Source organism: Meriones unguiculatus, chromosome 9 (assembly GCF_030254825.1).
Source record: "Meriones unguiculatus strain TT.TT164.6M chromosome 9, Bangor_MerUng_6.1, whole genome shotgun sequence".
Lineage (NCBI taxonomy): Eukaryota > Metazoa > Chordata > Mammalia > Rodentia > Muridae > Meriones > Meriones unguiculatus.
This window is the reverse complement of record NC_083357.1, coordinates 18,872,473-18,888,310: the sequence shown is the minus strand read 5'-3', so window position 1 is coordinate 18,888,310 and position 15,838 is coordinate 18,872,473. Positions and strand designations below refer to the sequence as shown.

Below are 15,838 nucleotides of genomic sequence, written 5' to 3'. Positions count from 1 at the left end.
GTCTGAGTCCACTTCCCAGGAGTTCAAACACATTTTTAAAACAAACGACATTGTGGACATAGCCCACGTTTTTGCCTTTTCAGTTTATCTGGCCTGGATGTTTCCCCTCCTCCAGACAATTGATTCCATCGTTCTTTGTGACAAGAATAATGTTTCCCAACTGAGGGATATCCAGGTGGTTTCCAGAAACTTGCACAACAGACTTAACCCGCAAGGAACTGTGTCAGCCTTCAGCAGGCACCACTTGGGTCCCTGGGGGTGGTGTGTGTTTGTGTGTGGGTGTGTGTGTTTGTGTGTGGGTGTGTGTGGGTGTGTGTGGGTGTGTGTGGGTGTGAGGGTATGGGAGTGTGGCGGTATGGGTGTGTGTGTGTGTGTGTGTGTGTGTGTGTGTGTGTGTGTAGGGGTGTGGTGGTGGGGTGGAGCGGAATGCAACCTGTCTGAAGATGTTACTGCGTTTGAGGCTTGCACCAGGTGCGCACAGCCAGGATTGTGGTCCACTTCGGCCGGCAGGGGGCGCGCCAGGCTGGGCGCAGCCTGCGGGGCACAGGATAAGGGCGCAGGTGGCGTTCAGTGTGGCGGAGCCGCCTCCTTAGCGTTCCAGAAACCTGACACAGCTCGTGGCTGGGTCAGGTCCACGGATTTGGTGTCAGTTGGCCTCCTGCCCCACTGACCTGGGATTGCCAGGGAGCACCCCTCCCCGGCTGAGCACTGTAACACTAGCTGGAGTCCTTGCTCCTAGTCTTTTACAAACCCCAGGGTTGCAACCACTTTCTAAGGACTGGAACCCTGGACCTTAGACAGCTTGCCCATTTTGCTGCTCTTACCAATGTTCTCTGTCTTCTGGTCCCTTCTTATAGGCATCTGGGGACACAGAAAGAGGCTAGATGCTTTTGTGTCCTTCCTGCCTTTGGTTCACCAGTGCCCCAGTTTGCTTCCCTGTTGGTGTGATAAAATACTGCCCCAAACCAAGTTGAGGGCAGAAAAGGTTTATTTCATTTTATAGCATACACTCTATCACCATGGGAAGCCAAGGCAGGGACTGAAGCAGAGATCACCAGGAAGGCTGCTTCTCTGTTTACTTCCTTAGCTACCTTGTAGAGATCAGGCCCACCTGCCTAGAAACGGCACAGTGGGCGGGGTCCTTCCTCAGCAATCCGCAATATACCCACAGACTTATCTGATGGAAGCGATTCCTCAATTGAGGTTTCCTCTTCCCAGGTGACTAGCATGTATCAAGTTGATAAAGACTACCCAGTACGCATGGTGAGAAGACAAAAATAACCACGTCGGAGGCAGGGTTAGGCTGGAGAAGAATGACTGGCTGGGCACTGAGGGGAGCCAGAGCTCCAGTGGTAGCAGTCGGTAGAAGTTGTGGTGAGGAAGGAAAGGTGGGAAAGATCCTGGTCTGGCCATAGTTCTGTCTCAGTAGGAGTTCCTTTGTGGAGGCTTTCAGCTCTGAGTCACATTGGGAGAAAGGGACTGACCTGAGAGGAGAGTGGCTAGCTGCTGCACTCCATTTTGGTCCTGTGAGCCTAGCTGGTGAGAATCGGCTTAGTTCTGGTACCTTTATGCACTTTATGCAGAGGGAGAAATAGTCACACTCACTAGTGCCTTCTATGCCTTTTGGGTGCCAGATCCATCTTCCATCCTTAGGGAAGGGGAGACACGAATGTTACCAATTCAGCCAGCTCAGTGCCATATCCTATCTGCCTGTTTTCCCCTGAGAGGATTGCAGCTTTAAACTACCAATAGTATGTCAAATTTGAAACCTGAGTAGAATGCTGGTGCAGCAGTTTACTGGCTGGATAGCCACGGGCATGCTCTACCTTTCCTGAGCTTTCCTGTTTGGAAAAAGGGCACCAGTGAGCAGCTCTGCAAGCAAGTTTAGAGAGGAGCCTGGTAGTCTCAGCAAGAGCAGCTCCTACCCCCCTCCCATGCCAGAGGTAGCCCCCACAAAGCAGAAGCCAGGATGCTTCTGTTAAGGCACAAAGTTAAGTTTGCTTTGTGGTAAAGGACATGGACAACAAAAATATCATCATCAACAATAACTCCCAAATGGCCCCCTGGAGAGGCATATGCAAAGCTTCTTAGGGAAAGATAAAACGATATCCTCTTTATGACCATGAACATCCCTACATTTCCTCTACTGATTCCATTTTGTTCTCCTCCTTGAACCCAGTACAGATAGGAGGGGAGACTTTTCCTCCCTGAGGCACTTAGTAATACCTCAGTCTTCCAGGTGCCCTCAAATGAGGAAGGTGAAATAGATGCAGCGTGGAACTGGGGATCCCAAAAGCTTCTGAATGTTTCATAGGCCTCTGCTTGACATTGGCTCAAAAGACATGGCATTAGTCGGCAAAGCTACTTCTTCCCCACCCCCTCTTATCTGCAGGGGAGGGATCAGTTCTCAGCTGGCCAGGCCAGTGTCACTGATACAGCTGGTGTCATTGTTACCTTCCACTAACAGATCACTCGACACCTACCAACCCAGGCAGGGCTGGGTCTGAGTAGAGGTTTGGACCCTTATTGTCCCAGAACTCCAGGTGAAGCTATGACACAAGGCACTGCTAAAACACAGGTATCAGTAAGGAATCTAGGACTAGACTGTTCCCTGCCTCTGCTTCCCTTCACAGCTCCTTGATTCTTGCTGCGTGGCTGTACATTTCTGTCCTGGCGGATATGAGTTCATCGCTGGCTGGGAGCTGAGACAGAACAAAGATGCTATACAAGGAAAGGACATCTGGAGTGACCCCAAAGTGAGGAGCTAGGACAGAAGATTGGCTCCAGTCACTATCCCGGGCCAGGGATCTGCCTGGCGCCGCAGTTCTGACCAGCTGCTCTTCGGTGTGTATCCTTCCACAGCATCATGCTGCAGCAGATCCTGCATGACATGTACATCGACCCAGAGCTTCTGGCTGAGCTCAGTGATGTGCAAAAACACATCCTTTTCTACAAGATGCGAGAGGAGCAGCTTCGGCGTTGGAGGGAGCGGGAGGCATGGGACACCCTGGCTCAGGCAGAAGGCCTCAGGCCCTCGAAGGTCAAGCGAGGTATGTGGCTTGGAGTCACCAATCTTCCAGGAGGTTAAAAAGTTAATGAGTCAAGGCTGGGCTCTTCTTTCATATGCGTGATAAAGACTGGGGATTTGGAACTCTTGTGCTGGGGCTTTGTTCCTCCTAGGTTGGTCTTCCAACCAGGATTATAGTTGAAGGATGTGGCAGGGACTATGCGGGACCAAGATGGGCTATGGAAATGGAGACTTGCTTTCTCTTGTAGAAAGCCCCAGTTCTGAGAAGGCACCATTGAAACTATATTCTGATGGTTGACAGTTGCATGGTTGGTAATAGAAAACATAGTTTTTTCTTTCTTTCTTTTTCTGATTGCAGGAATTGACTCTAAGGTCTTGTGCATGCTAGGTAGGCACTCTACCACGAGGATATGTGCCCAGGCCAAGGGCATATTTTTCTCCCTCACTACCAGGTCTAGTCAGAGTTCACTGGAGATACATAGGTCCTTTCTCCCTGGAGTGTAGACTTTGGTTCTCAGCTCAGACCTGTATGCTGCACCATGTCTTCATATTTATGTGTTCACATGAGAGGATGCTGTGGGATGTGTTTAAAGTCCCACAGCACATCTGTCAGAAGGATGACAGGAAATTTCCTTATACAAGAAAATGTATCTCCAAATGGCAATAGCAACTTATACAAGGAAATGTATCTCCAAATGGCAATAGCAACTTCAGACAAGAAGCAAGAACCCAACCTGTCTTTCATGTGGTTTATATCCAAAGTCATTTGTTAGGCAAAGTGAAAGACTGGTGCTAACTGACCTGCTTGGGACTTTTAGCCAGCACCAGGTAGACTAATACATCTTGCAAAGATTTGAGATCCTGCTATGGAGAATAGCTTTTGTGTATGTTGCCTTCATTTATGGCCTCTTTGAATACATTACCATACAGTAAATTCAGAGTCACTATAATGTGCTGGTGTTGCATGCATTAGGGACAGAGATCGATCAAGCATTGTCCTTAGGTGTCATTTGATCAAGAGTTCAATTGAAGAATCTTCAATCTTTCTATGTCTTCCATCTCCTTCTGTCTGCTGTATTAGTCTGATTATGTGCTTGACTGAAGGCTGTCTTGTGTATCTGTCTGTCCATGTCTGTGTGTATGCCTGTCCCTAAAAAAGCATTTTCCCTCTCTTTTATTGAGCAGTACAGAAAGTATCACTTGGGGGAAGGAATGATGGGGACTATACAGAAATCTTTAACAACATTTTACAAGAGATTAAGTCACTGACCCCAATTGACCCAGATAACAAAGAGTACTACAAATATCACTGTTTATCAAGTGATATTTGTATGTTATATTCAACATTTATGGTGGATAACCATTTTATAAGATTACTTTCAACCTATGTTTGCACTTTCAGCAATTGATTATTATAACACATGTCACAAAACACATGCATTATTCTTCAGTGAGGCACGGAAGCTGTCGTGTGTGACACCTAGCTCCTGGTCCTTGAGTTAACAGTATTTTCTATCCTGATTCTTCAGTCAACTGTGTGCCCTATTGACCCGTCTATTTAAAGTCTCAAAGGCTCAAACTTGGTGCAGTTCACTAATGCCAGATGGATTAAGATAACAGCTATGCATTAGGTTGTAAAAGTTCATTACATGGGAAATCCGAGACAATTAAGGTTGGCTGTTGTATTGCACTCTTAAAGGCAGATTAAACAAACACTCAGAGCATACAGTAGGAGAGCAATATTAAGTCTTAAATGACCTCAAGGTGTATTACTAACTTTGGCTGTTAGGTCCAGAAAAAGTTCTGTTCTCTTAGAATATAAGGTTTTGTTTTGTTTTAGTCAAATTTGAATCAAGCTTCATTTAATATTAGACAGGTACATGGATACTGCTCAGAACCATACTCAGGATTCACAGAGTATTGCACCAAAGTACTTATAAGGGATACTTTTATTAAAACACAACTCTATACTTTGTAACAAAAATCCACTTGCTTTCTTTTTTGCTCCCATGACCCTCACATGTCCTGCATTTGTTCATCAAGTGAAGTGTAGCTTTGATCTGTTCAAAATGTTCAATCCAGGTCAAGTGCTGTTCAGGGTTGGGCATACAGGCCTGTTGGTGACCTGTTTTCTGACTTCCGATCCAGCCTTTCTCTTGGTCTACTCCAATACATGCCGTAAGCACGGTGGTACCACCTATGATGGCCACTCCCACTGTGGGCTTTGCATATGTTTTTCTAACTGTTGGCAGTGTTCTCTTGTTTTATCTATCTGTCCCGACCCTGGACCCTTAGGAGATAGCATTGGTGTCGGGAGGACTTGCTCCTCTGTAGCTTCCTGGCACATAGGATCAACTGCAGCTTTCGTATTTGCCACCTGACATTGTTTTTCATCATTCACTTGCCTGTAGATTCCAAACTGCGCTAAAACTTGAAGCTATACTTCACTAGGTTTTTGTCCCTTGAGACCTACCATAAAGATAGGACAATGTTGAATACCTATCTTGAACAAGAAATAGCAGGAAAACTCCTACCACACACACACACACACACACACACACACACACACACAGAGAGAGAGAGAGAGAGAGAGAGACTGAGAGAGAGACTGAGAGAGAGAGAGAGAGGTTGTGACAGAGCTCTGACAGGACTTTAGGTGGCTGCTGCAAACTCTGGGCTCGATGCTCTAACAACCAAATCATCAGTTGGGGAAGTCCACAAGCTGAAGTTTCCCTGCCCCACTCAGCCTGAGTCCTCAGGCCTCATACCTGTCTGGTAACTCCTTTGGAAAAGAAAAGATGGATTCCTAAAAATTTAACTGCAAAAATATTTATGTGGAGATTCATTACACATTGACAAATATATTTTCATATATAAATTATACATTAAACTCATTCAGGTTTTTTGGTGCAAAAGATTTTTTTCTGGGTAATTAAGTTTGTGATTTATTAAGAATAGAAAAGAGGAGGAACTTGATGAGTAATGTATGTATCCTAGGCCAAAATCCAATTCAGATTTTAGCCACACACTTCAGTGCTGCCCCTGAGAACCACTTGGACCCAACTCTGAAGAGTTCTAGAGGAGGGACTGGTTCTGCTCCAGGAGCCAAAAAGCTTTTTTTCTGGGTGGTTGAGGATGCATAGTGCCTGATTCATGTCCTAGAATCATGATGAGTTTTGAAGGCCCTATACCCTGTGTGTGAGCTTTGTTCAGGCACAGACCTGAAGGCTCCGCATGTCTCTGGGGGTTGAAAGGCAAGAACTTCTTACCCTACTTTAGGTGAGAGTGCTGAGCCTCACAGAGCAGATGTGGTACAGCCAAGGCCACCCAACTGCTGAGAAATGAAGCCACATGCACTTTAACTCAGTCTCATGACTAAGATTTTCTGATCTGGAAATCCAATTAAATGAATAATCTGTCACTTGTTCTCTGGTCTAGCCACTCACCTGTTCCTTCAATGTCCCAAGGGCTGACCTTGACAGACTGCATAGAGTTTTAGCCTTTAGAACTTTGAATAGAAGTGTCATCATAGTTAGACAGTTGATACAAGTATCAGGAGCCAGGTATCATTCAAGGCATTTGTGAGTGGCTCACAGTAGGAACATTCATCCCTTGGGTCTTTTCCTTCCCTGCATATGCACTTGTCTTCCCAGTCTCCCTTCTCCTAATTTTTTCTGAAGGAAACATCTGCTGTGCCCCTGTCGAGCTATGTATTGGCCTCTTGGGATCTTATTGTACAACACTGTTCAGCCTAAAATGGTATTGTGTTCTTTCTGGCCATTGTCCCCATCAAGCTTCTTTCTTTATTGAGAAATTTCCCAGCTTCTAGTAGGCCTGAGCTTATCACCTCTGAGCTCAGGTCATACTCTGGCATGTATAGGCAGGTAAGGTTAAATTATGTCTGATGAGGCTGTGAGTAAACCAGGGGATCATCCTAGTTCACAAAACTTTGTGACTTTCCAAACTCTAGGACACAGTTAGGACTACAGAAACAAGGTGGAATGATAGCTTAGACCTCTATTACAAGGAGAAAGGAGAGGATGTTGGGGTCTGAGATGGGCACACATTGTTTCTCTCACTATGAGACACTTCTGTTTTCACTTTCTTCTTTATAGCCATCTCTTGATGCGGTTGCAGCAAATGGAGACCCTCAGCTTGAAAGGCTCCTCATCTGCTGTCATATTGACTGTTTATGTTCAGTGACTCAGTGGAGTCAATTATTGTAGTTGTTATTTGTTATTCAATGGGAAGTTGTGTTGTCACGTTGAGATTCTGGTATAGTATCATACATAACTATGTTCCTGCAAGATTTCATCCAGTCACTCCAACATTCCTAGGATCCATGCATCCTCCTCTTTCTTTGTTCCTCTTGGTGACACCAAAACTTATGCTTCAAGTTGGGAGTCTTACTCCCTCCCACTTCCTTGGGAATACAGTTAAATTCTTAAGTTAATTCTGAGACAGTGCTCAAGAGGAGTACTGTCTCAGTTCCTCTGCTCTTGTATTGTATTCATTCTATTTTTAAAATGCTTATAGCCTGAGAGATGGAACCATGTCACTTGGATTTTCTCACCTGGTGGTATAACCTTGGAAATTCACCTTACAATGGGAGTAACAAAGTTTTTCAAACAGTAATGGGATAATTCAAAAAGTGTAGAAACTCTCAACCACCATGCAAACACAAAGCATAAGAGGCAGGTCATACTCATCTCCTTCTTTTCCTGGTATGGTGGTGTGGGAGGAGGGCATCTCTACTTGGCCAACCCCAGTTGTTCTAGAGTCCAGGAGATAAAGGTGTAGCTTAGAATGCAGAGCATTTTTCTGTGACTCTCAAGCCACCACTCTTAGTATGATTTGTAAATTTATTTTCAATGTGTAGGATAAATGAAGAGAGTCAATCATTCCAGAAGACCGCCCTTGGTTTTGTGGGTATTGATAAATATTCTTATGGGTGAAATGAAGACGTGTTTTATGATGGGCATGGAAATAGTTCTCTGAGAACTGTTGTGATCTGCTGACAATGGGAGGCATAGCCTATGGCCTGTAATAATCCTGGCTGTGGCTGTGCCTATACATGGGATCCCTGTCTGATCAGAGCAATGGAACAAAGCTGGTGATCTCTGAAAGGGAGTATGAAGCTTGGTGTATGTTTATGCATTTTTCTGATAGTCTGTGACATCAAGAGAAGATCCCATAGACACACCTATATTATGTATCAATCTGTTTTGTGTGATCTAATGGGCCTTCCATGAGTAGTTGTTCTGCCAGGCTCATGGCCTTGACTTTGATAGAGACTCACTTTGTGGCTCATATTCTATCCTGAAACCATATCCAGGATAGTGGGACAGTAGCCAGTGAATGATCATCTAGGGGTACAGTTTCAGCATCACTGGCCACATCACTTCCCTCATGCAGCTCAGTCTTTGCTCTGTACTAGGAGAGAGTTGCTAAAACTATCTTACTTTATAACTGGTTGCTAGTAGCTCATTGGGCAGAGTTCTTGGTGCCTTCAATATACACATGGCCCCATCTGATAGCCTCTGGTCCTTTTCAAGTACCTTGTTTTTATTCCTGTTTCACCTCCCCCAACTCTCCTGAGGCAGCTCTATCTGTGAAAAAGCACCAAGGTTCACAACTCCCTGCCTCCATGACAGCCTTTCAGAAGCTTCAGCACTCCAGATTTACCAGGTAGGTAGTGAGAGGGACCAGAGTAGAGCCTGCTGTCAAAGAATATGGAGTCATCTGTAGGGACTGTGGTAATATCTCCTGGGATCTGAGAGGCATGAGTGACCCTAAGGATGAGGTATATTTTTTTGAAGTTATTGAGAAAAAGAGTTATGTTGTGTGGAATCCTTTAAATACCAGCTTTAGACAGTCTAAATCTACAAGGAGTATCAGATGAGAGCTTTTGATAGGGGGATTATGAAGGGGTCCTCAGCAAGTGAATGTTGGAAGCTAAAAAGCAGAGTACCAGGGAAGCTAGCAATGCAAGAGTGGTTGCATTCTTTGGGAAAGAACCCTCCCAGATGGAGACCTGCCAGGCCTGCATTAACCCTGTTTAGTCTCACTCTCTTACTGACCTGGAAGCTGCCCCTATATGTATTTTATAAATTAAATCCTGGTGAACTGTTGATTGTAAGACACATCCTGATTGCAGAGATGTTAAAATGCATGTCTTTGAATTGAGGAAGTAAGAGATGACTCTGTTTGAGTTGGGCAGATGAAATCTCAGGCAGGCTTAGCAGCCTACACTGGGGAAGTAGGAGCGGAAGTAGGATCTGAATACCAACCAGCCCTCTAGGAGTCAAGTTTCCAGTCTTCCTACCTCTACACACAGCATTTTTGTACAGTTTCTTCTCCGCATACAAAACTTTATTTATTTATTTATTCATTCATTTAATTTTGAGGTGTTATTTATTTATTTATTTTTTTTTCTTTATTAGTTACACTTTATTCACTTTGTATCCCCCTGTGGTTCCCTCCCTCTTCCTGTCCCAATCCCTCCCTTCCTCCCCCCTCTGCATGCATGCCTCTCCTCAAGTCCACTGATAGGGGAGGTCTTGTTTTCCTTCCTTCTGATCCTAGTCAATTAGGTTTCATCAGGAGTGGCTGAATTGTCTTCTTCTGTGGCCTGGTAATGCTGCTCCCCCCTCAGGGGGAGGTAATTAAAGAGCAGGCCAATTAGTTCTTGTCAGAACTAATTGTTCTGTTTCTATTACTATGGAACACATGGATACTGAACTTCTATGGGCTACATCTGTGCAGGGGTCTTAGGTTATCTCCATGCATGGTCCTTGGTTGGAGTATCAATCTGAGGAAAGACCCCTGTGTTCAGATTTTTTGGTTCTGTGTATGAGTGCTTACCTGAATGTATGTCGCTGCAGTACCATGTTGGTACAGTACCCTTAGAGGCTAGAAGAGATATTAGATCCCCTGGGATTGGAACCACAGATGAATGTGAAAACTGAATCCACATACAGCCAGTGCTTACTTACTTGTTGAAGTATCTCTTTAACCCCTAAAAAGACATATAAAAATAATTAAAAGCCAGTGTACGAAAAAGCAAAAGGGTAACAAAATTATTAAAGAAATAAAGGAAAATGCAAAGTAAAGAAGTTTAAAATATAGAACAAGGAAAATAAAGTAAAACTTCATTAAATAAAAAAAAAACAATTTCCTTAAATATTTTTGAAAAGTAAAAAGGCCATCAAGATGGTCCAGTTGGTAAAATTTTTTGTGCAAGCCTGATGACTTGAATTTAACCTCACATTAAAAAGTCAGGTGTGGCCGCTTGCATCAGTAGTCTGTTACTCCTGCCTTGAGGTGGGAAAGTAAAGATAGGAGTCGAGTCCAGAAGCTCAGGGCCAGCTGGCCTGGAGTATGCTATGCAACATGCAGAAGAAAGTGAGACTGTATATCAAATCACAGGAGACAGTCAACTCCTGGAAGTTGTCCTCTCATCTTCACACTCATGCTATGACACACAATAGTCTACACAAAAGTCATACACATGTGCAAACATAGGCACACACAATAACAAAAATTTTTAAAAGAACAAAAGAGAAGATAAATGGGAGGAAAAGATTATAACATATAAAATAAAGTATTAGTATTCAGGAAATATAAACAAGTTCTCCATATCAATTAGGAAAAGACAAGAGAAAAATTAAGAAAATATCTAAATAAGCAGTTTACAAAAGGACTACTTTAAAGCATAATGAAGATGAAAAAACAAAAGCAAAACAACAACAACAAAAAAAAACCCACACACACAAGCACATTACAACACTAGTTGTAATGGCTAATCTTGATATCAACCCTACAGGGCTTATATTCAGTTAAGAGACAAACCTACCCTGATCCCAACCCTGCAACTCCCCAACCCATCAAAAAGTAGCAGCTTAAGCAGATATCCATGGAAGAGAACTCTTAAAAATGCGAGGATGTTGAAATTGGCTCTCTACAATTGCTGGCTTCCAGGAAAGGTGCTGGAGAACAGCTCAGTAAGCTGGAGGCCACTGAAAAGTTTGACCATGCCGCAATGACTATATAGATAACACAAGTTGGACTTTTTTATTTTTTATTTAAAAAATTTTGGGGGGGGTAGTATGTCACAAGGGTGGCAGAACGGACATGGAAAAGTTAGTAGGAAATGAGTGTGATGGGGTGCATGATGTGAAATTCCCAAAGAATCAATAAAAATATTATTATATTGAAAGAGAGAGAGGGAGAAAGAGAAGGATGGAGGGAGGAAGGGAAAGAGAGGAAGAAACAGAGAGAGAGACAGAGACAGAGAGAGATAGAGACAGAGACAGAGAGAGACAGAGAGACCTCTGCTGTGAGACCCTCTCACAACATGGAGGCAGGTGTCTTTCCTGACTGGTATGGAACCCCAGTTGGGGATGCTGGACTGAGCTGCCCAGATTTAATTTCTCTTACCTGTGTCAGAGACTCTTGTGGTTGTCACTTCCTGCTTCTCTCTCCCAGCCTGGAGGGCAGCAGGGACAACAGTTCCTGAGAAAGGAAACCAGCTGATTCTATCGCCTTGTAATCTTATCCCAGGTCCAGCTCTGCTGAAGTAGCAGCTTGTAGAAGGCTGCATTGCTTTTCTGTCATTCATGGTAGGTAACACTATTGCTTTCTAGTTTTTTCTCACTTAAGAATTAGCAATGCTTCTAAGGGGTTTTCCAAATGGAAATAGATCTTTACATTACATATTGAGGTCTAAATTCTTTGGGTTTGTTTTCATATTGATCTCCCTACGTCACTTCAAAATTACCTTAAACATCAGCGATCATTTATCTCTTTCCTGTTTCATGGGTGTGCTTAATTTCTGTTCACCAAAGTTGAGTTCCGGCATTTATATTCAGTGAGATGCTGAAGACTTAGGATGTCTAGTCCTTAATATATGCAACCTCCTCCAATGACAAAGTAGATTAGTGCATCAGACATTGTCCTAGATCGCCACATTGTGCTAGTATGGAACAGGACAAAGAGTAGGGTCCTGAGCGTATTTCTGTTGTTTCAGTCCATAAGGAATTCCAAAAAAAGGAGTTGGGGTTGGAGGCTGAGTGTTATGAATTTCTCAGTCATAACTGCAGTCATTTCCTTTTAACTGGTGATACGGGCTTGAGTTGGAGTTGTGTGTGTTTGTTGGGGGGCATATTGTTATCACAGCTTAGAGAGAATGTTGAACGACCAACTATGAAGTCTGTATCAACACAATGTAAAAGAAGCTGAACTTTTGACATTCTTCTGGGACTTTGTATTATTTCTGTCAGAGGAGTTTGAGGGCCATTCAGTGACTGGTTTGAATTTTGGCTCTCCACACTTACTAACTGTGGCTGTTCCACATATTAATTTGGACTTGGCAGGATACTCAAGTGTCTGTGTCGATCAAAGACAATAATAGGACATATGCCCTGGCTTCATGGGGGAAGATGAAATTAGATGGCCCCAATGAAACTGGATGCTGTAAGGTTTTGATTTGCAGTAGCTTAACAGCACTCCTTGTATACATCATCAAGTTATTTTTGTTTTCCTAGAAGATCAAATTTAAGTCTTAGAACAAATGACACCTGCATTAAGGGAACACACTCATCGCTGGGTCCCCCTACATGCAGGATTCTCTGAGAGATGTCATTAGCGCCACGTATGTTTTTACCCTTAGGATTTGTCATTAAGGTTTTACTGCTGTGAGGAGACACTATGATCAAGGCAACTCTTACACATAAAACACTTAATTGGGACTGGCTTACAGTTTCAGAGGTTCAGTTCATTACCATCATGGTGGGAATCATTGCATCGTGAGGCAGACTTGGTGTTGGAGGAGCTGAGAGTTCTACGTATTGATTGGAAGACAGCAGAAGGAGACTGTCTTCTACAGGCAGTCAGGAGAAGGCTCTCATTCCACCCTGGGAGGAGCATGAGCATAGGAAACCTCAAAGCCCACCCCACAGTGACACACTTCCTCCAACAAGGCCACACCTCCTAATAGTGCCACTCACTGTGGGCCAAGCATTCAAACACAAGAGTCTGTAGGGGCCAAACCTATTCAGACCATCACAGGAGTGGGGTATTGACATGGTGGGTAAACTGTACACTGTATCTTGTAGTCTCCAGTGTCTTCTGGTTCCTTATTGCCTAGATGTTCTGATTCAGTCATTTCGTGATCAGCTAGCCAGCATATTTCTAAGTCCAGGTTCTCCAGAGATACAGAACCACTGGAATAGGAATGTATTTAGAACTTTATTTTAGGAAACTAGTTCACAGAGAATAGTAAGTCTGAACTCTGTGTCCTTGAAACTCAAGCAGCATTTCTAGGCATAGTCTTCTTTTGGGGAAAATCTTGGTTTTCTTTCTCTCTGTCTCTTTCTCTTTCTCTTTTTTTATTTTTATTTTTTTGCTAAGGCTTATAGCTGATTGGATGAGGCCTGCTACATTGTGGAGTCAACTGATTATAAATATTAATAAATCCTTTTGAGTAATACTCACCCTACATAACAACCAACTTAGCACCCTACCGAATCATGTAATCACATAAAATTAACCATCTCAGGAGAGATGGCTCGGCAGGTAAAGGTGTTTGTCACCAAGCATGACAACCTCAGTTCGATCTCCAGGACCCATATGATGGAAGGAGGAAAGTAACTGTTGCAAGTTGGCCTCTGACCTCTGCATATGTTCTGCATCATGCACATCCACACATATGCATACACACATACAGATAAAGAAATGAATGTAATAATAAAAAATTACCTACACAGTATGCAATTAATCATAGCCACATATAGTAAGCACCTATTAAATGTAGTGTGCCTTTACTGTGAGAGATTCAGGTGTTCTGCTCACCAGACTCTGATATCAGGCTATGTCCTCAGGCACGTTGTTGAAGATATCTTATGGAAAAGAAGATTCTTCCAAGTAATATATCAGAATCTAACGAGATCAAGGAAAATCAGTCTGGAACCAGAAAGTATTATGAAGGCAGGGCTGTTTTCTCCATCGCCTAGTCATGCTTCTCTGTACACTGTTCCAGCTGAAAAGTTCCTCCTGCTCTTCTTAGAAAGCAGCATCTCCACCTTGCAATCTGGTGCCTCCCTCATTCTATCCAGTGTTTTCCCCATGCTACCCAATGTCTCCTTCATGCTATCCAATGTCATTATCGTACCATCCAGTGTCTCTGAAATACTATCCAATTGTCAGAACATAGCCTATGAAAAGTGCTTGTGAGAAAAGTTCAAGAAAACAAACAAGAGTCTTTTAACCTCGATGCTAACATGAAAACATGGAATTGTTCTTGAAATGTGTTTTCGTGTCCCTCCCAAGGGTAGTGGATAGGAGTGAGTTCACTTCAGATTTTTCATCACAACTGGGTATTGTTGTTTATGCCTGTATGGAAAAGCATGTCTTTGCCATGTGCAGCTTGTCCTTGTGATTGTACACTTTACTCAGATGACTCTAACCCTCAGAGTGTAAATTGTCTGATACACTGAATTAAGTTGGCTATTGAATGAGACTCTAGTCTGCCTCAGTTTTAGGCTCCATTCTCCCAGGTCCCACCAGTGTCTCCTCCCTGCTACCCAGTGTCTCCTCCATGCTACCTGGTGCCTCCTCCATGCTATCCAGTGTCTCCTCCATGCACTCCAAGTCCAAATTCATGTGGCCTTAAACCACGCCCATTCTTTTGCATCTTAGTTTAGATTTCATACCTCCATATTCCAGTCTATGTTTGTGAGAAAAGAGGGCCATGTTGTAGGTGATTCTACTTTCTGTCAGAGTTTAAGATTTGAAAGGGAGCACTAGGAAACAATTCAGATGTATTAGGCAAAATAGTAGCTAATATCTCAGTTAGGGTGATGATCCATTTTGTTCTGGTTGGCCAGGATTTTCTTTGTTTGAAAGCCCTACATCTTGGGGACCTTCCACCGTTTAGGTTGACTAGGACTGCTGACCACCCCATTCTTGCATTATTAAATACACTTTGGTGAAAACACCAGGGGTAAAACTTGGTGCCTTGTAACTGCAGGGAAGACCCATCAAGGAGATGAGCAATCTTTCAGGAGCTCTCCTGGAGACACTGACCAGGCAGCTAGGATTTGGAGGAAAGCATATTAAATCCATTGTTTTCTGTCTTGGGCTTTCCAGCATTTTCAAGTACCAAGTAGCCTTTTATCTGGGAAGAACCCAAATGTACAGACTGTGCTAGTGTTCTAATTCCTTAACAGCTTGAATGTAGACACATGAGTGATGTAAGGTGGGAGGCAAATATGCCTGTGAATGTTAGTTTCTCAGTATTGTTTATTGAAAACAAACCCTTTAAAAATTTCATTGTCTTGGTACTCTTGTTGAAAAGCAACTGGCCAAATAAGTATGGGTAGCTCTATTCCTCAATTCTATCTACTAGTTAACCAGTGTATGTGTCTACCTTACATAAGCATAATAGTGGTTGTGGCTTCCTAGTAAACTTCTTTCTTGAAACTGCAGATTTGTAGTAAATTTCTAAATGTAAATATAGGTCATTCAACTTTCTCTTCTTTAAGATTTGTTCATTATAGCTCTTTTATTATACCAAATCTTAAAATCCAATTTTATGTTGGAAATTTAAGGTAGCACCAAATTTTTGGATTCCAGAACATTTGTTGTTCTTTTCAAGAGGAGGTCTGGCTGTGTAGTTCAAGCTGGCATTTGATGACCCTTTTGAACCCCTGCTACTGGGGGTGTAGGTATGACCCACTATCCTGTGGCCGTCTTTGTTCACTCATTATTTTGTTAATAATGGAACCATGGCTTAATTGCCCTTTTTAGGCT

The 15,838-nt window shown here is 43.2% G+C and overlaps 1 protein-coding gene across 1 annotated transcript in view; it reads left to right on the top strand.

The window, feature by feature from the left end:
- Positions 1 to 2,714: 2,714 nt before the first annotated feature.
- Positions 2,715 to 15,838, top strand: part of Sh2d4b (SH2 domain containing 4B) — a 78,403-nt gene continuing 65,279 nt past the window's right edge. The window contains exon 1 of the mRNA XM_060390920.1: positions 2,715 to 3,050. Coding sequence (XP_060246903.1) covers positions 2,867 to 3,050 — 184 coding nt within the window. The 5' untranslated portion in view covers positions 2,715 to 2,866. The remainder of the gene's footprint in view (positions 3,051 to 15,838) is intronic.